General features: G+C 44.3%; 2 protein-coding genes across 4 annotated transcripts in view; both read right to left on the bottom strand.

The window, feature by feature from the left end:
• The window catches only part of fasn (fatty acid synthase), a 30,768-nt gene extending 10,943 nt beyond the window's left edge, over positions 1–19,825 (bottom strand). Inside the window, 21 exon segments of the mRNA XM_064950398.1 lie at positions 116–301; positions 833–913; positions 1,091–1,282; positions 1,537–1,712; positions 1,985–2,100; positions 2,369–2,572; positions 2,754–2,926; positions 3,037–3,062; positions 3,064–3,087; positions 3,089–3,098; positions 4,157–4,346; positions 4,660–4,847; positions 5,026–5,512; positions 5,741–5,875; positions 6,051–6,166; positions 7,605–7,727; positions 7,908–8,108; positions 8,231–8,404; positions 8,817–8,969; positions 11,861–12,006; positions 19,282–19,825. Coding sequence (XP_064806470.1) covers positions 116–301; positions 833–913; positions 1,091–1,282; positions 1,537–1,712; positions 1,985–2,100; positions 2,369–2,572; positions 2,754–2,926; positions 3,037–3,062; positions 3,064–3,087; positions 3,089–3,098; positions 4,157–4,346; positions 4,660–4,847; positions 5,026–5,512; positions 5,741–5,875; positions 6,051–6,166; positions 7,605–7,727; positions 7,908–8,108; positions 8,231–8,404; positions 8,817–8,969; positions 11,861–11,987 — 3,082 coding nt within the window. The 5' untranslated portion in view covers positions 11,988–12,006; positions 19,282–19,825.
• Positions 19,826–21,149: 1,324 nt separating this feature from the next.
• The window catches only part of ccdc57 (coiled-coil domain containing 57), a 36,363-nt gene continuing 30,176 nt past the window's right edge, over positions 21,150–27,336 (bottom strand). For 2 of the 3 annotated variants that reach the window (XM_064950395.1, XM_064950396.1), the window contains 3 exons: positions 24,723–24,863; positions 23,925–24,135; positions 21,150–21,906 (listed from right to left, as the gene is read on the bottom strand). In XM_064950395.1, coding sequence (XP_064806467.1) covers positions 21,737–21,906; positions 23,925–24,135; positions 24,723–24,863 — 522 coding nt within the window. In that variant the 3' untranslated portion in view covers positions 21,150–21,736. Of the gene's footprint in view, positions 21,907–23,924; positions 24,136–24,722; positions 24,864–27,336 lie in introns of those variants that run through there. The other variant, XR_010452839.1, reaches the window with a different exon arrangement.

Genomic DNA, 27,336 nt, shown 5'->3' with positions numbered 1-27,336 from the left:
TAACATAGTACAATCTACAACTAGCCACCTTAGCCTACTTAATAATGGGAAGCAACTATTTCATAAAGAGGTTCACAATGGTTTAACTTTTTCTCACACACACACACACACACACCTGCATTGTTGGACTCCAGGATGCCCTGGAAAGTCTTGCCGTAGTCATAACCACGGAGACGGAGCTCCTTGTAGATGTCCTGGGCTGTCAGGCGCAGTTTAGGGTCACCATCGTCCCCGGTGACAGGCTTACCAATCTCAGAGTGGAATGAGTCCAGAGCAGCGTCCTCCAGAATGCTCACCTTGCCTGCACAGACAGAGAGAAGTATGGGATAGGTGACTGACTGAGGAGGACCAAGAAGAAAGCATGTAGAGTTTATACTCTCTATTACTATGTCATAAACCTTGAATGGTTGTAAACACTAGTTGCTATTTAAGCAATAAGGCACCTCAGGGGTTTGTGGCACATTGCCAATATACCACAGCTAAGGGCTGTTCTGAAGTACGACGCAGCGCGGAGTGCCTGGACACAGCCCTTAGCCGTGATATATTGGCAATATACCAAACTCCTGAGGTGCCTTATTGCTATTATGAACTGGTTACCAACGTTATTAGAGCAGTAAAAAAAATAAATAATCATACCCATGGTACAGTCTGATATACCCCGGCTGTCAGCCAATCAGCATTCAGGGCTCTAACCACCCAGTTTATAATATGTAACAGATTGAATGAGTCTATATACACTAGCTATTACCATGTAACAGAGCACATAGAAGCCATCTTTTACATACCAAACATTTATCTTGGATGCTTATAGGAGAGTATAAAGTATGCGTACCACTGACAGCCAGGTTGCCATTCTCAGAGACCTCAAATCGATTGGTGGCGGGCATGAGACGCACCTCCAACTGGACTGAACCTGACAGCGAGAAGAGGGGAAGGAGTAAGAGAGAAAAGGGAGCGAGACAAAGCACATTGAAAAAAGGTCATAAATGAACCACAGTAAAAGATTGACAACCCAAATAGACACCCTTGATGTGACAGACAACCAATGATCAAACTCCTCCCCTCCCTTCACCGTCCGTCCCCCCCTCACCGGTCTTGGGTAAGATGGTGGCCCTATGGATGGTGACGTCCTCGAAGGTGACAGGGGTGGTTTCCATGACAACGCCGAGGCTCCTCATCAGGGTCCTCCAGGCCAGTACCAGATAACCCGTCGCTGGGTACAGGACACGCCCGTCGATGCAGTGGCCAATCATATAGTAGTCTGGAGACTCTGGGTTCATGTCTGCGGGGAGAGGAGATCAACTATGTTATTGTCTGTGTATTCTGTGTCTATACTGTATCGGTGTGCAAAGCTGTCACCAAGGCAAAGTGTGGCTACATTGAAGAATTTTGTTTACTACATGATTCCATATGCGTTATTTCATAGTGTTGATGTCTTCACTATTTTTACTATTTTCCACATTGTAGAATAATAAAGAAAAACCCTTGAATGAGTAGGTGTGTCCAAACTTTTGACTGGTGCTGTATGTCTCTCACCAATGTTATAGATGGTAGCTGAGGTGGACCCTCCAGAACCAGCAGGGAAGTCCTCAGCCTTGGGGACGTCCCAGGTCTGGGTGTGGTCCCACTGCACCAGGGGGGAGATCAGAGGGGTGCCCACGGGCACCGGGTACTCCACACATGGGTACAGCTGCTTATTGTCCACGTTGATCCTGGACACATAGGAGAGATGCTTGGTATTGAGACATCTGACCCAAATACAGCTTTTTGACATGCATGTTTTAGTTTGTACTAGGGGCTAACAGAGTTTATAAGAGTAAAAGAATGGCAAAGTAAGGTGTGAAGGCCATCTTGCAGTATTGGGAAAATAATATGCACAACACCAGTTAAAGCTATGTGTTTAAGCTACAGTAGGTTGAGAATAGAATCAGTTGCATAATGATGACATCATCAGAGGCGTGGCGTGTCAGCAGCAGGTACTGACCCGTTCATGTAGACCTTGCCGATGTGAGAGAGGAAGAACTCCAGGTTGTTGGCATGGCCTCTCTTCATCAGGGGCAGGATGGAACACGTGGGCTTCAGGCTGCGCTTCAGGATCGCCTGCAGGGGGAGACAGCGCAAGGTTTCACACAGTAATGATGATAAGTATGCTGCATTTTTGTCAGAGGTTGGTGTGTGTGTGTGTTTCTTGGGGCTCCCGAGTGGCGCAGCGGTCTCTTAAATAAGAATTTGTTCTTAACCGACTTGCCTAGTTCAATAAAGGTAAAAACAATTCTATAGCCTGTGTGAGCAGCAGTGGTCTTGAACCCCACAGTCTTATCAGGCCATCCTATGTTTGTGTGTGTTTCTACATTCTGTGTATACTAACCTGCAGCAGTGCATGTGGTGCTATCTCTACCACCACAGCGTTATCAGGCACCAGGCTCAGGCCCTCCTGGAAGAGGACAGGGCTGACCAGGTTATTACAATGGTAATCTGCTGAGGAGTACAGAGCCAGAGGGCTGTCCCAGTCCTTCTGGGGGATAGATGTACTGATCCACCTGGCAGACCTCTGCTTAGGCTCCTTGATCACCTACAAAGAGAGTGGAGATGGGGATTCAGTATATTTGGCAGATGACTTGAAATTCTATTCCCAGGCAGGTGGAAAGCAGTCTGATTTTTCAATCCATGCATTTAGTTTCAATTCCCTTCCTGAATTGAAAAGTTTTTTTAAAAAAGTGGACTGAGCCACACAGTCATAAACGTCGTCTTACCCTCTTGAGAGCAGCCAGCAGGGCAGGAGCGATGGAGGCCATGTAGTAAGAATGGAAGGCTACACCAGCACTACGAACCTCCTTGGCAAACACACCACTCTCCTTCAGCTCTGATACAAACTTACTCACTGCCTCCTGCATACAGAAAACAAGTGCACTGTGTCAGTGTCAGGCTTTTACAGGACAAAATGTAGCTTACAGACATTACTCAATAGAAAAAAAGTGCATTAAGCTGATAGATGGAAGGATTTGAACCAAAATGTGTCAGGCCAGAGATGGTGACGGTTTTCAGCATTGTGACAGGCTGGAAACACCCTGGGGACACTGAGACAGCCCAAGTCAGCCCTGAGAGAGAGAGACAGAGAGAGAGAGAGAAGAGAGAAAGGTGGGGAGAGAGAGAGAGAGAGAAGAGGTGAGAGAGAGAGAGAGAGAAAGGAGAGAGAGAGAGAGAGAGAGAAAGGGTGGGGAGAGAGAGAGAAAGGTGGGGAGAGAGAAAAAGGTGGGGAGAGAGAGAAAGAGAAAAAGAGAGAGAGAAGAGAGAGAGAGAGAGGAGAAAGGTGGGGAGAGAGAGAGAGAGAGAGAGAGAGAGAAAGAGAGAGAGAAAGGTGGGGAGAGAGAGAGAGAGAGAAAAAGGTGAGAGGAGAGAGAGAGAGAAAGGTGGGGAGAGAGAGAAGAAGAGAGAGTGGGGATTAGTCTCAATAGTATAGTATTAAAAAAGGGTGTTAGAGAGAAAGGTGGGGAGAGAGAGAGAGAGAGCGAGAAAGGTGGGGAGAGAGTGCGAGAAAGGTGGGGAGAGAGTGCGAGAAAGGTGGGGAGAGAGTGCGAGAAAGGTGGGGAGAGAGTGCGAGAAAGGTGGGGAGAGAGTGCGAGAAAGGTGGGGAGAGAGTGCGAGAAAGGTGGGGAGAGAGAGAGAAAGGTGGGGAGAGAGAGAGAAAGGTGGGGAGAGAGAGAGAAAGGTGGGGAGAGAGAGAGAAAGGTGGGGAGAGAGAGAGAAAGGTGGGGAGAGAGAGAGAAAGGTGGGGAGAGAGAGAGAAAGGTGGGGAGAGAGAGAGAAAGGTGGGGAGAGAGAGAGAAAGGTGGGGAGAGAAAAAAAAAAGTGGCTCAGCGAGCAAAGCACAAATGAACCAAATCAAAGTTTATTGGTGGACACACAGATGTTCTCAGGTGCTCCAACAGTGCAGTAATACCTAGCAATAAAAATGAAACAGTTACAAATACAAAAAGTTATATACACTGAGCCATGACTAGAATACAGTGTATACATATAAAGTGGGTGAAACGTAAACGTGATTAAAGTAACCAGTGTTCAATGGCTGTATGTACATAGGGAAACAGTCTAAGGTGCAGGGTAGAGTACCGGGGGGTATCTGGCAAAACAAACACCCTCTCTTTTTGGTCCTTACCGACTGCAGCCATGCCCCCGGGGGGCAGGTTAGCCTCCTTGATGGACCTCCCTCTCCAGTAGGCTGCAAGGATAGCCTCACTGTGACTGAGGGATCCGTCTGCGTAGCCACAGGCCAGCTCTCCCACACTGTGGCCCACAATGCCGTCCGGCTGCAGACCCAGCTTCTGGAGCAGGTCAATCTGGGCGATCTGAGAGGGGGACAGACAGACGTTACTTTTATGAGCATACTACAATAATATAAATATGATATGCCTTTCAGCAGACACTTTTATCCCAAGCGACTTATTGTCATGCGTGCATACATTTTTACACATGCTCTACCAACAGCCACACAGGACCATCTTAAATGCTCATCTTCATGATTGCCTTTGATATGTCAGAGACATTGTGTGCTTTTTGTCTGTGCAAATAACAGACAATAGTCCCATTTCCATAGCTTTTTGGTTTCAGTGCCCCCCCTCCCCCCCCGCAACCTTAGTTAAGATGGCTGCTCTGCTGTACCTGTATGGCGGCAAGGCCTACGAAGGCTTGGACGGTGTCCTCGAAGGTGCTCTCATCTGCCTCCATGAGCAGACTGGACACACACATCCCTGTGTCCTTCAATGCTATGTCCGAACGCAAGATGGACTCCCTGAACTCTGGCAGCTGCATCAGACTGCGGCCCATCCCACCCCATTGGGTGCCCATACCTGAGATACACACAAGTGTTAACACACACCTTTCTCCTAAACCACTGCTTTCATCATTCGAGGTAGAAGTTACCCTTAACCACAAATCCTGGATCATATTAACCCCCAATCCTAACACTAACCATTAGGCTGAGGCTTGAATAAACTCTTCTCTCCTAACCCCTGTCTTCTCTCTTACCTGAGCAGATGTACCACAACGGTCTGGGCGTGGCCTCAGTCTTCTGCACCTCTGTGACATCATCCTTGGAGCCAATCAAAGTGTAGCCCCTGTAGGGCATCCCCGCCGTGGGTACCCCAGACACCTCGTTCAGCAGACACAGGAAGTTGTCGTCGCCCGAGTGTTCCTTCCCCTTGCTGAGGAGGGCGGAGACAGCCTCCTCTGTGCGGCCGCAGGCCTGGAGGAGCCTGGGTACTTGAGAGGACACAGAGGGGGTCTTGGGGGGAACTTTAAAGCTTTTTGGTGTGTTGAAACCTGGGGGGCGGAGGATCACATGAACGTTAGAGCCGCCAAATCCGAAAGAGTTGATGCCAACGATGCCGCCGCGGACTGGTATGGGCTCGTTGACGACGCGGAGGCGGCCGTCACTAAGGGCAGGGATGTCAGTGTTGGGGCTGTTGTAGTGGATGTTGGGAGCCCACACACCTCGCTCCAGAGACAACACAACCTGGAAGAGGGGGAGAGCGAGAGCGAGACAGGGAGAAAAATATGGAGGGAGAGAGAGAAAGGGAGAAAAATATGGAGGGAGAGAGAGAAAGGTAGAAAAATATGGAGGGGGAGGAGAGAGACGGAAAGAAAAAAGTGTGTTAGTGCTGAGCTTGCCTGCACATATTGGGACATTAGAACTCTTTTTTTGTCCTGTACGGAGGTTAGCCCAGACCATTCCAGTTCTTACCTTGGCAAGCGCAGCCAGGCCAGAGGCAGGCTCTGGATGGCCCATGTTGGACTTGGTGGAGCCAATGAGCAGTGGGTCACGCTTTGAATGACAGAACACACTGACAATGCCATTCACTTCCTGCGGGTCGCCGACCTGGGAGGAGAAAGGACGGAAGTCACCAGGTGAAACAAATACTGAGGGAACCAGATGTATCAGGGGGAGGAATGTGACAGAACACCTTCCACAGAACATTACGTTATTGGGTGTGGTGGTGATATGATCCAACAACAATGAATCAAGTGTTGTGTGTGTGTGTGTGTGTGTTCACCTTGGTCCCGGTGCCGTGGGCCTCAATGTACTCCACCTGGTCAGGTGTGATGTTGACCTCCTGGTAGAGAGAACGTACCAGCCGCTGCTGCATCTCACCTGAGGGGAACGTCACACCTGGGAAGAACACACCAATCAATACATCACTTCATTTAAACAATTATTTTGTGGCCATTCAGATTACTTTTAGGTAATTTGGTATAACAAATGTCACCGACGTGCACTACCACGAGTGGCTAAGAGCGGTGAAGGGTAAGGTTGCCCCTGGACGCTGAATTTGAGTCAGTTTAGCATTTTCCACACTAATGGTAAAGGCTAGGGGTGATGGAGGGAAAGCTGATCCTAAGATCCGTACCTTGGGAAACGTCTCCCCTAAGTGGCCAAGAGCTATGTCACTGTTTACAGGGTCATTAGCTCATGGTGCCCTTGTACCTTAGTCATCCACTTCAAATTGACTGGTAAATACTGCAGGCTGGTATGCTGTGACTGGATCACCAGTCTGGGAGTGTGTTTATTGTTGTGTGTGACAGAAAGACAGACAGTCTGGGCAGACCAGAGGGAGGGGGCATGGGAGTGAAGTGTGGTATTGAACATCCTAAAACGTTGAGTGTGTGTGTGTGTGTTCCAGTGTTACTCTCCAGAGAATGTGTCTCCTCTTCAGCTAAGTCGTATATGGACACATGCCTGCAGTGCTAAGTGTGTGAGGAGTGATTGGGGGAAAGGTTAGTGTGTGTGTGTGTGTCGATTACACCACATTAATGGGTCTACATTTCAAAAAGAGTTGGATCTGGCCGGGTATTAACTAGATTACAGGGGAGCTCCACTGGGGCGTCAGGAAAACACAGGGTTTTTAGCTGCCACCCTGGACGAGGAACTTTTTGCCAGCGTGAGCAAAGCCACTAATTTATCAACTGTTCTCGGGCGCGAGTCACTCATCAAATTCTTGAAAATAGAACCAGAGTGTAATTTTACGCTGAGTAACACAAGCCTCTCATGGAGCCATGCTGCGTATGCCCAGGTTTCGTTTAAATTAATAGGAGTGTCTCATGTTAGATAAAAGTTACGCATCTAGTGTAGCGGGCCTGTTACACTGAATAGAGACTTAAAAAGTGGTGCTATTTCTCCAAGGGGTGCGTAGTGAGTCAGTGAGGCCGCACAACCTATTGGGCAATAGGCCAAAAGACATTATGGGAAACGCAACTGAATTTTTTCTCCACAAAATTAATGGTTTCTACTGAGCTACTGCTTGGCATTTACAGTACAGGACACTTACGTAAGCCAGGCAACACGTTGGTGTGAGAAATATAGTGGAAACTATATGTAACCTACCAGACGGTTATGCAGAAATATAACCATGTTGCTTACAGTCATCAAATCCTTATAGATCTGGGGAAAGTTAAGGGGTAGGGGCTGGAGATATATATCAGACCAGGATACAATCCTAGGTATTTGAGGTCTGCCTCAGTGCCTTGCGGATAGGGGCTAAGTCTAGGGTTTCATTCCAGACAGGGCAGTTACCCTACGTGGTGTGTTATATAATGGGGTGTCGGCTCACCCTGCTCCTTGTATCCGTCAGTGTTGTTACCAGCGTTGAGTATCGTGGCGTACACTCTCTTAGCCATGGAACGTCTGGTCAACAGTACCGCCACCGCAGCCTCCGAACGGCAGTAACCGTTTCCTGGGGGAACACAGAGAGGAGCGCACCAGGAAGTAACGTTAATGCGGTTTCAGGGTCAGATCAGGAAATAGTGCTGCTGTATGTGGGTGTGCTTTCAGCATGAGAAGCATTTTATCTTCAACATTTAGTTCTTTACTTTGCGATTTTTTTGAACACGATCCAGGTCTCTCCCTCTCTTACCTGAGGAGTCAAAGGACTTGCAGGTTCCTTCCGGACTGAGCATGCCCAATTTCATGAACTGCACAGAGGTGTTTGGCTTGAGCAGCAGGTTGACCCCGCCCACCAGGGCGGCGTCACAGTGTCCGTGGCGAATGGCGTTGAAGGCATTCTCTAGAGCCAGTAGGCTGGAGGAGCAGGCGGTGTCGATGGCTGTGCTGGGGCCTGGAGGGACAGAGAGAGGAGACAAAACTCAGGAGACTGTAGCGTTAGGGATAGATTAAGACAATTGATACCATGTGACAAAACTGCTTGAGAAACCACTGCCGTGTTAGATGAGATCATACCGTTGAAGTCAAAGAAATAGGAGAGTCGGTTGGCGAACATGGCACGCTGGCAGCCCGTCATGCTGTATCCTAGCAACTCCTCGGGGTCTCTGCTGAAGGCCTCGCCCGCCTCCGAGCCGCTCACTCCGATGTAGACGCCTGTCCTGCTGCCACGCAGCTCCGTCGGATTCAGACCTGTACACACACACACATTACACCAATGAATCTCACACACAGGTCTATAAAAACTTCAAAAATGAAATTGTGACATTTTTTAATTTTTTAATTTAACCAGGCAAGTCAGTTAAGAACAAATTCTTATTTTCAATGACGGCCTAGGAACAGTGGGTTAACTGCCTGTTCAGGGGCAGAACGACAGATTTGTCCAACGCTCTAACCACTAGGCTACCCTGCCGCCCCAAGTTTGGGTAATCTAATCTAAATGCGTGGATGACAGGAAGAGTAGCTGTTGTGATAGTAACAGCTAATTGGGATCCAAATAATTGGGATCCAAATAAAAAAAACATATATTTGACTTGGTATCTTTACACAGTTTTCCCAAATAAAATCTACTCATCCATCCACCCCTCATTACCCCTCTCCTCACCTCCGTCTACAATGGCTTCGTAGGCGATCTCCAGCATGAGGCGTAGCTGGGGGTCCATGGTGTGGGCCTGTTTGGGGTGGACCCCGAAGAAGGCAGCATCGAACCGACTGATGTCCTTCAGCTTGCCGTTCCTCTTTGGAAGACCGTACAGACCTGGGAATGACACGTGGAGCATTGAGGGATAAATAACCGGATAACTGGGTTTCCCCAGACAGCATGTGTTCTACCTGTAGTCACTGACTGACTGGATAATTCCCCCATGAATGTAATAGTGAACATATTAATTCAAGTAATCATTTTACACACAATCTAAAGCAGGACTACTCCTTCCTCTCAGTAATTCTATGCAGACAGCAAACAAGGGCCTTTCCTCTCCTCCCTTATTTTCTCCATTCCTTTTCTCTCCTCCATCCCTGCTTTTCCCATCTCTCCTGTGGTGTGTGGTCTTAGGGGCGCCGTTCGCCCGGAGCCTTTTAGTACATGAATGCGAGCTTTAGCTGGTTGCCAGGCACTGACTGATGAGAGGTGCTATTCACAGAGAGAGGAAACAGAGGAGAGAGAGCAGAGGAGAGAGAGAGAGAGAGAGAGAGAGAAACCAAGCAAACGAGGGAATAAGAGAGCGAGACAGCTAGGAAGGTGAGACTGTGCTAAGAAAAATATGGGGAGAAAGGAAGAAAGAGAGAGAGACCGAGCAAGAAAGAAAAACTGAGTGAATTAGGCAGAGCCAGAAAGAGTACGAGAAATAAAGAGGAAGGAGAGAGAGAGAGAAGCTAAACAAGACATGCCAAGGAGTAGCAGTGCCAACAGCCCAGCACCTCAGCCAGGTGGTGAAAAGCAACGGCAAGCAGAGCAGGGCAGAGCACTGACAAGACACCTTCACCGACTACAGAGCACCTCTTACACATCAGAGGCTCATCGTACAGCTAACGGCTACCAGCGCTCGTTTGGGTTCATGTGGGTTGTGATCAATGATGTGTATAGCATCTGGATTAATGATGCTATATATCGGCCATTGAGAGGCTTCGAAGCCACATTGGCACTCCATAGTAGGAGCAGTCCTCCATAGTAGGAGCAGTCCTCCATAGTAGGAGCAGTCCTCCATAGTAGGAGCAGTCCTCCATAGTAGGAGCAGTCCTCCATAGTAATGAATGGAATTCTACAATATTTCAAATAAATTGACAATATTAAATGTATTTAAGTATGTTTTTGTTGTAGTGGGGACAAGAACATTAGTTATCAAAAAAAAGTTAGATATTTTTGATTTAGCTCACATAAATCAAAAATTATACACCGAGTATAGAAAACATGAAGAACACCTGCTCTTTCCATGACAAGATGAATCCATGTGAAAGCTATGATCCCCTATTGATGTCACTTGTTAAATCCACTTCAATATCAGTGTAGATGAAGGGAGGGAGACGAGTTTAAGAAGGATTTTTATGCTCAACAGTTTCCTGTGTGTATCAAGAGAGGTCCACCAACCAAAAGGACATCCAGCCAACTTGACAACTGTGGGAAGCATTAGACTCAACATAGCATCACTGTGGAACCCTTTTGACACCCTGTAGAGTACATGACCCGATGAATTGAGGCTGTTCTGAGGGCAAAGGGGCAACTCAATATTAGGAACGTGTTCCTATTGTTTTGATGAATGCCAAGATGACGACATGGTGGCTTCAACACAGCGCCCCCCCATCAACCATCGAGGTGTATATAACTCAGCAAAAAAATAAACACTCACTGTCAACTGCATTTATTTTCAGCAAACTTAACAATCCGACCATCACCCCTGGTGAGACAAAATCGCAACTTCTCAAAGAGCACTTTTTGCCAGTCCTGTCTGGTCCAGCGACGGTGGGTGTGTGCCCATAGGCAACATTGTTGCCGGTGATGTCTGGTGAGGACCTGCCTTACAACATGCCTACAAGCCCTCAGTCCAGCCTCTCTCAGCCAATTGCGGACAGTCTGAGCACTGATGGAGGGATTGTGCGTTCCTGGTGTAACTCGGGCAGTTGTTGCCATCCTGTACCTGTCCCGCGGTTCTGATGTTCGGATGTACTGATCCTGTGCAGGTGTTGTTACACGTGGTCGGCCACTGCGAGGACGACCCGCTGTCCGTCCTGTCTCCCTGTAGCGCTGCCTTAGGAGTCTCACAGTACGGACATTGCAATTTATTGCCCTGGCCACATCTGCATTCCTCATGCCTCCTTGCAGCATGCATAAGGCACATTCACGCAGATGAGCAGGGACCCTGGGCATCTTTCTTTTGGTGTTTTTCAGAGTCAGTAGAAAGGCCTCTTTGGTGTCCTAAGTTTTCATAACTATGACCTTAATTGCCTACCGTCTGTAAGCTGTTGGTGTCTTAATGTCCGTTCCTCAGGTGCATGTTCATTAATTGTTTATTGAACAAGCATGGAAAACAGTGTTTAAACCCTTTACAATGAAGATCTGTGAAGTTATTTGGATTTTTACGAATTATCTTTGAAGGACAGGGTCCTGAAAAAGGGACGTTTCTTTTTTTGCTGAGTAATATATATAAATTATATATATGACTAGGCAGTATATATATATATATATATATATATATATATATATATATATATATAAATGACTGACTGACAAATGGGCCAGTAAAGACTGGAGGAAGCATTCAGCATTCTACTCATTAACCTGCCCACATTGATGGTGATGCAAAAGAAAAGTATAGCTAACCAGTTCTTCGGTCAGGGGAAGGGAGGCATTTCCTAGCATGTGGTTGATGTAACATTCCATGATTAGGCAGTACACCCACATCATTTACGACAGATGTTCGAATGAAATATTGTTCTACAATGTATGTTTTGGTTCAAAACTGCAACCCAATTTATGATACAAGCTACTCATCAGCTTTACACTGTGATGCAAGGTAGCTTGTGTGTCAGTCAGATTTTCAAAGCTTGTTGTGAGTCCTTTCAGAGTTCAAAGAAACAAATAAAAACAGCAACATGTCTGATGTTTATGGGTCATAATCACATCCAGGTCATGGAAAGGTCACGGGGGCTCACCTGGCTTCCACCTTCGGTCATCTTCTGTTACCATGTCAACCCCATTGAAGAGGTTCTCCCAGAATTCCTCAAGGTTGTTTGACTCAGGAAGCCGGCCCGATATCCCGGCTACAACAATCTCCTCCATCCTGGGAATAAAAGGGCTACTGTGGGAGGAGAGAGGAGAAGAGTGAGAGATTGGGTTAGATGTAGGGTTGAGAAGATACCAGTATCACGATACTTAAAAGCAGGGATTGACATAAAGGGGTTGTCCTATCGCCTGGGGCAAGTGAACTAAGCAGTCATGCAAGTTGAGCATGCTCTGAGGTTTCCCCAATTGGGCAGGTGAATTTTATTTATTTAAGTGAAACTTCAACGATTTCCAGTAGTCTGTAACTGATATTTCTGGTTCCTCCCCATTGTTTAATGTGAAGACTATGGCAGTCAGGGTAGATCAGCCTTCTTTGAGAATTTATTTGACTGATAGCAACAAAAATACAAAGATGTTCAGTGCGGATCTTTCTGATTCCTTGCCTATGTGCAGGCAATATATAACACTGTGTGTAAATAGTGAATTAGCATTTTCGGGCAACCAAAAACAATGTCACCCAGTCACATTTGTTTACTTTCCAAGCTATAGCACACAATATTTGAAAAAGATTTGGGTCTGCTTCGTATTGTTTTTGTTGCCATGAAAAAAAAAAAAAGAGGATATAGGCTACTCGTATTGTCACAATCCTAGTTAGAGGTTCATTTCGTTTACCCTTTATTTATGCACATTACTGTAGTTTCTTAAACAATAACTGGTGCACGATGGCAGCAGTATCACAAATTAGAAAACTACAGCCTGAGAAAATTGTGAACTAAGTAGGGGAGAGAAAAGGAGACAGAGAGAGACAGAGAGAGAGAGAGAGTGGGGGGGGGGGGGCGACATAAGTCTAGACAAAATGACCCTATGGGAGAATTCCCATTCCCCACAGAAGCATTTAATTGCTTGCACCCACGCTTTGACAGACAGTAGCTTGCGACTGTCAACTCCCTCACCCCTTGCAAGGGGTCTTACACTGACAACAATACAAAAGATTTCGACTGCTTGACCAGGCAGCACTGAATGGGTCTGTGGAAACGAGCCCCGAAAGCTTCTTTAGCACAAAGTCATGCTCAGCACAGCATTATAAAAAGGTGCTTTCTAGGTCAATCAGCCAGTTCACCTCAGGCGACAGCAGACTGGGCTGGGAAACAGAGATCTGCATCTGATTAAGAAGAGAAGCAGAGGAGATACTCAGTGTGTGTTCATGTTTGTGTGTAGTCGCAGTGCATGAACAGTAGTGTGAGAGTGAACTCATCATCCAGCCCAGAACCTTTGTTCCTGGGCCAGGCAATTCCGTGCAGGCCAGCCAACCAATGACACGGCAGGGGAGGGGCCAATCAGTTTATCCCAGTTCACTGATTGATGCAGTGAAGCTCTCTACTCCAAGTTGTAGCTAACGGATCCCTAGTTGAACACACAGCAGCCTACTGTTAGAGCCCTCACACAGGGCAGGGGCACCAACACAATACAGCTGGTGGAACCGAGCCCCTACAGTACTGATGACCCCATAATAGGAGTGTTACAGCACTCCTCACTCTTCAAACATGGAAAGCTACAGGGCTTTTGTTCTGGTCCGCATGAATTCAAATTACCACGCACTTCATAGGCTAAAAGGCTATAGGTTTGTTAACTGGGATAGAACAAAAGCCTGCACAGTGCACACCCTGTGGGTGCATAGGACCAACATTGAAGAACACCTTACAGATTTAAAGTAAGCCCATTGGACAGTGAGCCAGTGTGGGCCTACATCATCACCACTCTTAATTGGCTAACTACGTTAACTCTCACTGTCCGATGGGCTAACTAAATCTGTACAGAGACAATAAGAAAAACTAAGGACTGCACGCTCCGTTCCTCTGTAATAACATCATGCGATTGGTTACTGTGATTGCAGCACATTTTCATAACTCCAGATGACTGGCAGCAGTGTGTGTCTGTGTGTAGCATCTGAATACAGAGTCCAGTGAGTTCTTTAGCCAGTGTGTCCATCCACTGAAGCATAGCTACATTCCCTGATAACTCAACAAAATATATTTGAATGGAACTGAGAGTCCCCCACCTTCCCAATAACACAGCGTACTATATACAGTGGGGGGAAAATGTATTTAGTCAGCCACCAATTGTGCAAGTTCTCCCACTTAAAAAGATGAGATCCTGTAATTTTCATCATAGGTACACTACAACTATAACAGACAAAATGAGAAAAAGAATTCCAGAAAGTCACATTGTAGGATTTTTAATTAATTTATTTGCAAATTATGCTGGAAAATAAGTATTTGGACAATAACAAAAGTTTCTCAATACTTTGTTATATACCCTTTGTTGGCAATGACAGAGGTCAAACGTTTTCTGTAAGTCTTCACAAGGTTTTCACACACTGTTGCTGGTATTTTGGCCCATTCCTCCATGCAGATATCCTCTAGAGCAGTGATGTTTTGGGGCTGTTGCTGGGCAACACGGACTTTCAACTCCCTCCAAAGATTTTCTATGGGGTTGAGATCTGGAGACTGGCGAGGCCACTCCAGGACCTTGAAATGCTTCTTACGAAGCCAATCCTTCGTTGCCCGGGCGGTGAGTTTGGGATCATTGTCATGCTGAAAGACCCAGCCACGTTTCATATTCAATGCCCTTGCTGATGGTAGGCTTTGTTACTTTGGTCCCAGCTCTCTGCAGGTCATTCACTAGGTCCCCCCGTGTGGTTCTGGGATATTTGCTCACCGTTCTTGTGATCATTTTCTCACCAAGGGGTGAGATCTTGCGTGGAGCCCCAAGATCGAGGGAGATTACCAGTGGTCTTGTATGTCTTCCATTTCCTAATAATTGCTCCCACAGTTGATTTCTTCAAACCGAGCTGCTTACCTATTGCAGATTCAGTCTTCCCAGCCTGGTGCAGGTCTACAACTTTGTTTCTGGTGTCCTTTGACAGCTCTTTGGTCTTGGCCACAGTGGAGTTTGGAGTGTGACTGTTTGAGGTTGTGGACAGGTGTCTTTTATACTGATAACAAGTTCAAACAGGTGCCATTAATACAGGTAACGAGTGGAGGACAGAGGAGCCTCTTAAAGAAGAAGTTACAGGTCTGTGAGAGCCAGAAATCTTGCGTGTTTGTAGGTGACCAAATACTTATTTTCCACCATAATTTGCATATAAATTCATTAAAAATCCTACAATGTAATTTTCTGGAATTCTTTTCTCATTTTGTCTGTCATAGTTGAAGTGTACATATGATGAAAATTACAGGCCTCTCATCTTTTTAAGTGGGAGAACTTGCACAATTGGTGGCTGACTAAATACCCCCCCCCGACTGTAACATACAATAGGGTCATTTCATAACCCCCACCATCTCAGATTGTTCCGAAATTGTTTTTGTAGTTAGAAACATAAAATTAGCATTCCTGAAACATTACTTTGCTGGAATATAATTTGATGCTCCCAAATTGGCCCTTTATTTTATACGATTCATATAACACAACATCAGATTTGGGCCATAAATCTTCATAACAATGAGTAAGACATGAGGAATCCAATAAAATGATCAAAAGCCACCCCCCCCCCCATGCCAATCCCACCGCAACAACCAGTATACAGCATCAGTTCTCTATGTCTGACTAGTATGGAGCTGCTGCTTGGAGTACACCCATTGCTTCTTCATCCTTTGTAATGTATTCATTATGAATCTGGGGGGGGGGGGGGGGTTCTCTGTTCAGAGGAATTAGCCATTGAAGTCGCTTGCATTATTTACCTACATTCTACAAGCCTAGGGCACATTGTCAGGTAAATACCTTGCTAGGAGAAGACTAAAGTCTGAATGCCTAGCCAAGGATAAATACAAACCTGTCTAACTCGAAAGTGTGTAGTACACATGGAAAGAGAGGTTATGTCATTTCAGGCCGAGATCATGTTTGTTAGTGCTGCCTTGGAACAAACGCCTGCACATCTGGTATTGTTATTGGCTGAGAAGTCAGCTTCCTGTGAGCAGTGGCCATGCATCTGTAAGAGTATCAGGATGTCATAGCAGTTTTTTTTTAAACCATGGCAGTAGCAAATTGAGTTAGATAACCATGATGCATCTGCAACAATCAATTATCAATCTGAAAGCTAAGATGCCTTGTTTATGGCACAGTGTCTTATTTGATTAAATTTTCACCTTAATTTTGAACATTTTCACACTAAATTCTCATTACCAAAATGTGTCCAGATTAAATTCTCAGGTCAATTTATACAATTCTACATTAGAAAAGCCAAACTTATTTGAATAAAAAAAATACAAATTATATATAAACGCATACGTTGCTGTACTGTCCATAAATCATACAAATTGTATACTAGTTGAAGTTTACATGAAACAATAATATTGATTACGCAAAAACACCATCTGTGAACATGTTTTTTCATTACCCTAAAACTTTTTCAAGTTGCTGCAAATTTTTTTTTGTAAAGTTTAATTCACATTATGCATCATCTAGAACATCATCGTCCTTAGACGAGCACAAGTTTGTTGAATTTCTTCACTTATATGCCTTAAGAATGAGGATCTTATTCTCAAACCCCCTCTTTATGACACTTGACCGTTTCATTACCAAAATTACAAAAAAGCTCAAATTGGAAAAAAACATTACCGTACCAACTTGCCATCTCCTATTACTTGCAAATTGCTCTAAGGGGCTCATTATCAAAACACACATTTGTCCTTACGACATCAATTTTAGGTCAGTTTAGGTAACGAGAACCTTCATTTCGGTAATGATAATAAATGAATTCTAATGTATAGTCAATGGGTGTGCTGGTAACTAACGTCAGTTATGTGATTAAGTAGGAGTGGTCAAGAAATATGGGTGTATAAACCACATTCAATGTACTTAAAGCATAAAGAAAAAAAGGCACTATCAGATTAAGCCAAAATTGCTAAAGTATAAATTACATTTCTTAATATTTCCGAAATATTGGTGGATTATGGTAAGAATAAGCAGGTTTGGAAGATGAAAAATAAACATTTCTGAAATAGAAAAATACAGATCTAATCTTGGTGATCCAAGAGGAATTATTTGGGTCAAGCGCCAGTTTCATGAGAATCACCCTTCACTCCTCCGCCTATAGAGTATCACCCTGCCTGGCCATAGAGGGCTGGGTAGGAGCAGGTTCGTAAAGTAGCCTAGTAAACCTACAGGGATTAAGGTGGATTATCATCTACCTGACCTGAATCTCATCACTGTAAAGCAGGGCCTTGATTGATTACATGTGTTGGATATCTACTTATGCAACACAATGACAACTACTGTACAGTGACACCATGCCATGGATGACAAAGCACACAGCCTTCCTGTGTGTGTTTCTCTCTCCGTCTCTTGGTGCATCTGTCTCTCCCCCGCTCACTCAGTCTGTCTGTCATTTTTTCTGTCTGTCCTCCCGTCTCCCGCTGTCCTCCACAGCCATTTTGTGTAATATAATAACTCAACCTATGAGGGAGTGACACAGACCAACATCTGTACAGGAAGAGAATAATGGTATTCTTGTACAGATTACAATGAAACTGTATTGATTGACAATCTATAAAAAATATAAATAATAATCTGTTCAAATCTAAGCCATACACCAACCAGGGTAGCATAGTATCACCTGCCTCAAATAGAACATACTAGTAATTGACTTGGCTCAACTTGTCACATAGATACTAAAACACATGAAAAGTATCTGGATTTGTTATACATAGCAATAACATGATGTATGACAAATTCTGCTGAAGTTAAAGACTACATACATCTCTAGAAGCCAGGACATTTCATCCTGGGCCTCGATGACATACCTGTCAAGTAGGCAAAAAAAGCACCAGCCTGTTCACTCAGGGAGACTATACCTTGTTCCTGTAGAGCTAACCTCCTGTAGCTTTTCAATCTGACTCCAGTTGTAACTAACCTGATTCAGCTTATCAACCAGCTAATTATTAGAATCAAGTATGCTAGATTAGGGTTTTAGTGAAAATCTACAGGATGGTAGCTCTTCAGGAACAAGGTTGGAGAGTCCTGATATAAAGAGAGCTAGGGTCCTGGCTGGTGCTGGGATGGGTAGGCTCACCAAACATTGATGTCCATTTCTAATGCGATACTCATCTGGGTAAGCAAGGGGTATTCAACTCTTACCCTGAGCCCACAAGGTCCAGAGACTAGTGGTTAGATTAGGTGCTCTCTTTTCCAAGTCTTAGGCACAAAACCTCAGATTCATGCTAAACCTTTTGGACTAGCCAAGGCCTATTTCAAATATAAGGCCTATTTGAAATATTCAAGGAAAATACCACTCAAACTATATTTTGGTATTTGTGGTTTCATTAGTCCACTGTTGATACGGTCCTAAAATGTTTTGCAATTCAGCAATCAAGTTTAAGATATGGACTAATTAAACAAATACCAAAAGATACTTCCACACAAAGTTCCCTTTAAGTGAAGTTCAGAAGGTGACTGTGGCTGAGTGAAAGTGATTGTCTTCAGAGACACGGATACAGGCATGAGTTTTACAATATGACTCATCAAATAACTGTCTTGCAATTAGACTAAGAGGGTGCGTAAAATACATCATGCTCACCTCCTACTAGCCATGCAGAAAATGTAACCAAAATATATCAGAAAGAGCAGCACCAGAAAAAAAGCTCTCAAAAGGAGAGGCATCCAATTCAATACTATCCCAGGCATCAACACCCCCCAAAAAACTAAATTAATTGAATTATTAATGACGCTTTGCTGTTGTCATAGCTAATCAAACCATTGTTACTGGGCCCTATAGGTCAATACTTCGCTCGATTATCTCCTGCTACTCCCAAATTGAGACCATTTAATTGATTAAAACGTGTTGGCATCCAGGTAGTGATGAACATATAGCAACTCAACTGCTAGCCTTCGCAGTGGCAGGCATCACTATTGAAATTGCGCCTGAACCTATGAGAGCGTTCCTTTGCCCAGGCTGGCGCCTGCCAGGTTAGACGCTAGGCTAGGTATTTCACGTAGCAGCTAACCACCACATGTTACAGCAGTCTTTCAGTCGATTACCCGGCCGATGACGTTCCACGCAACCATTGGTTAGAGGAAGCAACATCTCAGCAGGGGATGGCGACCAAAATCTTTACCTAGCCTACATAAAATGTCACTATTTTTGAGAATAAGTCAAGGTAGTTGATGTAACTCTTACAATGCATGAACATTGTAACGAGAAAGTGTAGTAATTGATTTTAAAAAACAAGCCAGCTGATATCGAGGAAATCTATGTTTATTGCTACGACGCCGGTCATCATAAGGGAACATCTCACCGGCTAACTTGATGAAGAAGCTATAACATTGCTAGTCTAGCAATATCAGAACAACTTACCTGTATTTAGGTGTTTTAATATCTGTAGAAACCACCAAAATGAGAGAAATATTAGTAAAGAAACGTTTAACGTTATCAAAAATTCCCTCGATAATCCCTTATCTTCCGTCGGTGAGAGCGCGCTTGCCTGTGATGTGTCCGTGCTACAGTTGTTCGGGAGGAATCGCGAGCTCTTCCCGTTCCCTGCCTAGCCCTTCCAATTTCTCTCGCTTCTTTGATTCCCTTTCTCTATTTAATTTAAATGTCTGACATGCTCTCCCCGGCCACGCCACATGGGCTGACAGCTTGGATAGGCTGTCCAGTCCAATGAGAAAAGAGGCAGGGCTCACAGTCTCAGCCAGTGATGGGGTGATTCGCTGAACGCTGTAGTTTCGGAAAAAAACGGAAGAAAGCGATGGAAAGGTTACTGTAGTACATTCGGATAGCATTGGATGTATCCTATGTGCGAGTGCACCGGGAGCCTAGCTCGGTTTCCCCCGCCCCATTATATTGATAAAGCTCAAAGCCAAGTCCAAGTTCATCACTCAAGTTCAAAGCGCAGAACCATCACTTACAGGTCTGAGCTGTGTTCAGATTTCACACTGATTGAACAATAACTAATTTCGAAATCTTGCAGAAAGGAGGACACATGCAATAGTCCATGGACTTTGGGAAACACATTTGACAATCTTGATCAATTAGATTTTTCCCCTTTTTATTCACAAATGTATGATTTTTGACAATGCAATTTATTGGAGATGGATATACCATTAAATAATGGTGGATTTAGCCTACACAAGGTAAATATTTCCCCCTATCCTATTAATAATGAATTAATGTATTCTTTACAGCATGTGTAAAGCATTTGGAAGTCTACTAGTGCAGATTAGGCCAACACTATGTTGAATATAATGATATATCTATCAATGCATGTGTTCAATCACCTGTACGAATTGAAGGAGTCATCTATAACTTCTTGTTTTTTTAAATCATTGAAATATTGTATATCCATTGTTTTGCATGTATAGAAAGATAATCATTTATTTTATTGCACCCAAGTATTCAGTCTTTTATATTGTTTAACAAGAGGTTTGGTAATACTTTATAATAACTTCCACCAATACGTCATTATAAAATGTTTATAATTACTTATAAATGCTTTATACATAAACATGTAAATGTTCATGAATTTTAATGCTTATGAGTATAAATGTTCATAAATAACTAAATACGTATTTTATAGTTTATAAAATAGTTTGTGCTTAGTCATGTATGTTTTTATATATTATTAATGGGTATTTTACCCAAACTTAGTCAGTAGGCATTTCTTCTGTAGGTTGTACTTGAGGAGCAACCATATCAACCCACCTGAAATAGATTATTATGGCGAATGTACAGTCAGGCTGACAAACCAGGTAGCACACACCCAAATCGTGCCAGCTGTGATCATAGTTGTGATATTTTACAAACGTGAAAATGAACCAATCACAGAGCAGGGGTGTGTGGGCACCTCCAATCAGCGTGGATGTGAGGGTGTTGCTAGGAGATAGGGTGATGTGATGACAGTGAGGGGAGGAGCTTGTTGCCAGGGCAGCAAGGATGGTGATGTAATCAGAAATGCTGCCTGACTGTTGGGGTTACTAGAGTTCAATGGTGAAAATGGCATGTGGATGATGGCATGATGTAGAGAATAACCTCAACTTACTTTGTACTGTTCTGTCAATATCTTGGACTGTACTTATTTACTAACCAAGATAATCTGTAGAAAACATGTGGAAATATGTACATAATGTGTTAATTCATATTTCATAAGATCCCTTTTCAAGGTCAAATTGTAACAATTCTGGTTTGCTGTAACACCTTTTCAATAAAGGAACATTTCTAAAAAATTTAAATTTGAATTAATGTTTTATTGGAACAATCACAACTTCATGATTTGGTATAAAATCAACACAGATATCAAGGCCTGTTCAGGACCCATACAACAAGAGCACCTAACAGTTGATTTGTCATGGTGAGAGAAAAACATGAGAAGGTACAAAATTGTGCTTTTCAGTATGAGCATCAGTGAAAGGAAGCCCAGTAAGAACTTCAATGAATTCTCTCTTTCCTGAGGTGTAAGGCCAAGTGGTTCCCCCTGGCCTGAGCAGATAGTAACTATCTACCTAATCTGGGTGCCAGACTGGATCTGCTGTCAGCACCACTCCCCTGGTGGCCATGCCAAGACAAACTAGCCTGGCTAGAGCAGAACCAGCTTGGCACCACCCACGCAATATCTATTACCTTCTGCATTAGCCTCTGATATTATAGTAACACTCTAGTTTACAGTACAGAAATGACAAGGTATTTACTTGTAATTTCTACCTACTAGGTATGTTGGTATTCGTTAAATCAAGCACCACAAGGCAACATTTGGTACCAGGTACCAACAGTTACCAATTGTGTTGAATTCTGTTAGCCTACCAGAAAGTCTCCATCAGTATTTGATATTGTAGTTCCTGATCTTGCCCCCCCTCACACTAGTCTTGGTCTTCCTGGCGGTGGCAGATGGCCTGGCTGGTGTCATCCTCTCCAGGACAGGTGCTCTGCACCCCTTCACCCCCACTGCCTGGTCCCCAGGGCTAGGTTCATTCAGCTCACCATCACCTGGGTGCAGATGTGTAGAAATTCAATTCCAGCCTTGAAAAAGGATGTTTCATGGGCAGAATGAGACATTGAGTGAGACTGTGTGTTTCAGTACAGTGCCTGTCTCCCTCAGTTCCAAACAGACAGTGAATGAGGGCTTATTCCCACAGAGAAACACAGACACACTCACTCAGTGCTGCCTGATCAAGGACATTATTTCCAACCTGAGACGCCTTTCAAAATGTTAGCAATGAAAAGTCTGCTGGCTGTGAAATCCAACCCCCTGCAAGGTATTTGAGGTTGAATACAATGTAACGGGCAGCACTGAAAGCATCTGCGAGGATGAGGCCTAAGGGACTGCCACCGAAAGTGACTGCGGTGCAGAGCGCCTGCATGGCTGCCTAGAGACAGAGCTCACATTGTGCTTATCTGAATCTCTCTCCACCGCACAGAGACACAGAGAGGCAGAGGCTTATTGCACCAACATCTCCATTATCTTTACTACTGTACAACACCATGGTTACCATTATCCCCTCTCCTGACAGAGTACTGAATACTAAGTAAGTATGTGTTCGTAACAACACAATTCAACATGGACACCTTTATGGACGTTCCTTATCCTCACCAACGCGTCTAAAGATTGCCTATCTATACCAACGCGTCTAAAGATTGCCTAACTATACCAACGCGTCTAAAGATTGACTATCTATACCAACGCGTCTAAAGATTGCCTAACGATACCAACGCGTCTAAAGATTGCCTAACGATACCAACGTGTCTAAAGATTGCCTAACGATACCAACGCGTCTAAAGATTGCCTAACGATACCAACGCGTCTAAAGATTGCCTATCTATACCAACGCGTCTAAAGATTGCCTATCTATACCAACGCGTCTAAAGATTGCCTAACTATACCAACGCGTCTAAAGATTGCCTAACTATACCAACGCGTCTAAAGATTGCCTAACTATACCAACGCGTCTAAAGATTGCCTATCTATACCAACGCGTCTAAAGATTGCTTTCCTCTCATTTACCCAGCAATTATGATATTGGTATATACCACAATCCTCTTTGTTGAAGTCTCTGATGGAATACACTTGTTGCATGCCCCCCCCAGCCCCATTCTCCTCACACGTGAGAGCCCTGTGTGTTCTTCTCTACGTTTACTCAGCATAATGTGGAAACCCTTGGCAGTCTACTGCTGGGCCAACTGTGATGCAATGCCTCTGTTCTAAATCCAATCTGAAAGATGGACACTGTGTTGGATGACCTTCACTACTGTCTGTGACCTGTTGCAGCGGCTGCTGCTGAGGCAAGACACATACGAACACGCAGCAATAGATCCAGGCTATCAGTCAGCATTTCTTCTAGCAGGCGGTGGCTGTGTTGGTGTCAGCCAGGCCTGGCCAGTGCCGTGGGCTCTGCAAACAACACCAGTGTCAACAGAGCCAGACCTAACCCATGAGTGGCTCCCCTGTCCACTGATTGAGAAACTGTTCCCAGTGCAGAACAGAGTCCCTGGTCAGAGCCTTCACCCTGTCACCGCTGTGATCTGGCCCCAGACTCAAGGGTGCGTCCCAAATGGCACCATATTCCCCATGTAGTGCACTCATTTTGTCCAGGGCCCATAGGGCTCTGGTCAAAAGTAGTGCACTAGGGAAAAGGGTGCTATTTGGGACATATACAAGGCCACCAGTTGGGCAACCTCCCTCCTCCTCTGTGGCCAGACTGCAACTCTGTCTTTACTTTAACCTCAGCTAGGTGAAATGATAAACACTATTATCATCATCTCATACAAATAGCCTTTCGGTCTGAGGCCTAGTTATTAGTGTGTGTGTGTCATGAAAGAGTGATACTGGACTTCCTGTACCAGATACTCCGCTAAGTGCTAAATGGCCATAGGAATGCAGACACACCAGTGGGTTTATAATGGTGTGACTCACAGGGGGGGAGAAAGAAAGAGAGAAAGGAGAGCGCTGACAAGTAATTAGACAAATACCTTCAATGGTACCTCAATGTCTCCAGGTAAACTCTCACCTCTCTCAGAACAGCTCTCCCGGGGTGTGAGTATGGAGGGGCTGAGACCTCTGTCTAGTATCTGCCACACCTCCCTCAGTGAACCCTCCGTCGCCACCGACGACAGCAGTAGAGGACCTGACGGGCTGGAAGCGGTTCCTGACCCGAGGTCCAGCTGCAGGGAGCTCTGGGATTGGCTGATAGGTGGGGTGTTCTCTTTAGTCCTAGGACGCTGAGGAAGAGGAGAGAAGATGAAGTGAAGACACTGTCTTTGTTTTACTTAACAACTTCTTACTCAGGTGTAAATAAGTAATATTACATTTTGCACATAATGTTAAACTGAGTATGATACCAGTGCTATGTTTTCTCTGTTGCTATAGTTAATAATGCAATATGTAACTTTTTGGGGACGGACCAAATTCACATAGACATATGTTATAGATCTGTCACTCTCATTGAAAGCAAGTCTAAGAAGCAGCAGATATGTTCTATGTGATTATTTCTATGCGTCCCGTTCTTAAGTTTTATTTTTGCATCTTTTATTATCAAGCAGCTGAAAATACAACATTGTTGGTTATTGAAAATATATTTCACAGCAGTTTAGATAGTACAATGATTCTCTACACTATACTTGCTTTTTAGTCACATAAACTGAAATTAGGTGAACTATTAGAATTTTAGCAACCAGAAAATGGCAGAGGGATAAATGGCAAGACATCAACTCTGTCTATTGAAGTGAGTTGAGAAGCCAAGCTCTTGCAGTATTGGTCCTCAGGTCAGGTGGTATCTGACACTGTAGACAGACATTACTGTTATTACCTCATGTCTGTCTGTGTCCTTGTGCCCCTGGCCCCAGGGGTTGATGACCCTGTCTCTGTCTCCACTCTTGCTCTCTGAGAGGAGAGGCCTCACCATGATAGGAGCCCCCTTCCTCTGCTCCCTCTGGGCATACTGCAGCTCCTGAAGAGAATCATGGTTTACTCTGGTGCTCCCTCTGATGGTCACACAGAGTACTGATCCTTTTCTATTTTATTTTTCACCTTTATTTAACCAGGTAGGCCAGTTGAGAACAAGTTCTCATTTACAACTGCGACCTGGCCAAGATAAAGCAAAGCAATGCGACACAAACAACACAGAATTACACATGGGATAAACAAACGTACAGTCAATAACACAATAGAAAAAAATCTATATACAGTGTTTGCATTTGTAGTAAGATTAGGGAGGTAAAGCAATAAATAGGCCATAGTGGCAAAATAATGACAATTTAGCAATTAAACATGAGAGTGATAGATGTGCAGAAGATGAATGTGCAAGTAGAGATACTGAGGTGCAAAGGAGCAAAAATAATAATAATATGGGGATGAGGTAGTTGGGTGGGATATGTACAGATGGACTATGTACAGGTGCAATGATCGGAAAGCTGCTCTGACAGCTGATGCTTAAAGCTCGTGAGGGAGATATGGTTCTCCAGCTTCAGTGACTTTTGTAATTCATTCCAGTCATTGGCAGCAAAGAACTGGAAGGAAAGGCGGCCAAAGGAGCAATTGGCTTTGGGGGTGACCAGTGAAATACAGTGGAGCAAAAAAGTATTTAGTCAGCCACCAATTGTGCAAGTTCTCCCACTTAAAAAGATGAGAGGCCTGTAATTTTCATCATAAGTACACTTCAACTATGACAGACAAAATTAGAAAAGAAAAACCAGAAAATCACATTGTAGGATTTTTAATTTTTTTATTTGCAAATTATGGTGGAAAATAAGTATTTGGTCACCTACAAACAAGCAAGATTTCTGGCTCTCACAGACCTGTAACTTCTTCTATAAGAGGCTCCTCTGTCCTCCACTCGTTACCTATATTAATGGCACCTGTTTGAACTTGTTATTAGTATAAAAGACACCTGTCCACAACCTTAAACAGTCACACTTCAAACTCCACTATGGCCAAGACCAAAGAGCTGTCAAAGGACACCAGAAACAAAATTGTAGACCTGCACCAGGCTGGGAAGACTGAATCTGCAATAGGTAAGCAGCTTGGTTTGAAGAAATCAACTGTGGGAGCAATTATTAGGAAATGGAAGACATACAAGACCACTGATAATCTCCCTCGATCTGGGGCTCCACGCAAGATCTCACCCTGTGGGGTCAAAATGATCACAAGAACGGTGAGCAAAAATCCCAGAACCACACGGGGGACCTAGTGAATGACCTGCAGAGAGCTGGGACCAAAGTAACAAAGCCTACCATCAGTAACACACTACCCCGTAAGGGACTCAAATCCTGCAGTGCCAGACGTGTCCCCCTGCTTAAGCCAGGACATGTCCAGGCCCGTCTGAAGTTTGCTAGAGAGCATTTGGATGATCCAGAAGAAGATTGGGACAATGTCATATGGTCAGATGAAACAACTAGAACTCGTCGTGTTTGGAGGGCAAAGAATGCTGAGTTGCATCCAAAGAACACCATACCTACTGTGAAGCATGGGGGTGGAAACATCATGCTTTGGGGCTGGTTTTCTGCAAAGGGACCAGGACGACTGATCCGTGTAAGGGAAAGAATGAATGGGGCCATGTATCGTGAGATTTTGAGTGAAAACCTCCTTCCATCAGCAAGGGCATTAAAGATGAAATGTGGCTGGGTTTTTCAGCATGACAATGATCCCAAACACACCGCCCGGGCAACGTAGGAGTGGCTTCGTAAGAAGCATTTCAAGGTCCTGGAGTGGCCTAGCCAGTCTCCAGAGCTCAACCCCTTAGAACATCTTTGGAGGGAGTTGAAAGTCCGTGTTGCCCAGCAACAGCCCCAAAACATCACTGCTCTAGAGGAGATCTGCATGGAGGAATGGGCCAAAATACCAGCAACAGTATGTGAAAACCTTGTGAAGACTGACAGAAAACGTTTGACCTCTGTCATTGCCAACAAAGGGTATATAACAAGTATTGAGATAAACTTTTGTTATTGACCAAATACTGATTTTCCATCATAATTTGCAAATAAATTAATTAAAAATCCTACAATGTGATTTTCTGGATTTTTTTTCTCATTTTGTCTGTCATAGTTAAAGTGTACCTATGATGAAAATTACAGGCCTCATCTTTTTAAGTGGGAGAACTAGCACAATTGGTGGCTGACTAAATACTTTTTTGCCCCACTGTATACCTGCTGGAGCACGTGCTACGGGTGTATGCTGCTATGGTGACCAGTGAGCTGAGATAATGAGGGGCTTTACCAAGGAAATACTTAGATATATGACTGGTGGGTGCTTAATGTGAGTCTGGAAGGAGAGTTTACAGTCTAACTAGACATTTAACATTTACATTTAAGTCATTTAGCAGACGCTCTTATCCAGAGCGACTTACAAATTGGTGAATTCACCTTCTGACATCCAGTGGAACAGCCACTTTACAATAGTGCATCTAAATCATTTAAGGGGGGTGA

This window comes from Oncorhynchus masou, chromosome 31 (assembly GCF_036934945.1).
Source record: "Oncorhynchus masou masou isolate Uvic2021 chromosome 31, UVic_Omas_1.1, whole genome shotgun sequence".
In the NCBI taxonomy this organism is placed as follows: domain Eukaryota; kingdom Metazoa; phylum Chordata; class Actinopteri; order Salmoniformes; family Salmonidae; genus Oncorhynchus; species Oncorhynchus masou.
Note: the sequence above shows the minus strand (reverse complement) of the source record. Positions and strands in the feature narration are given on the sequence as shown.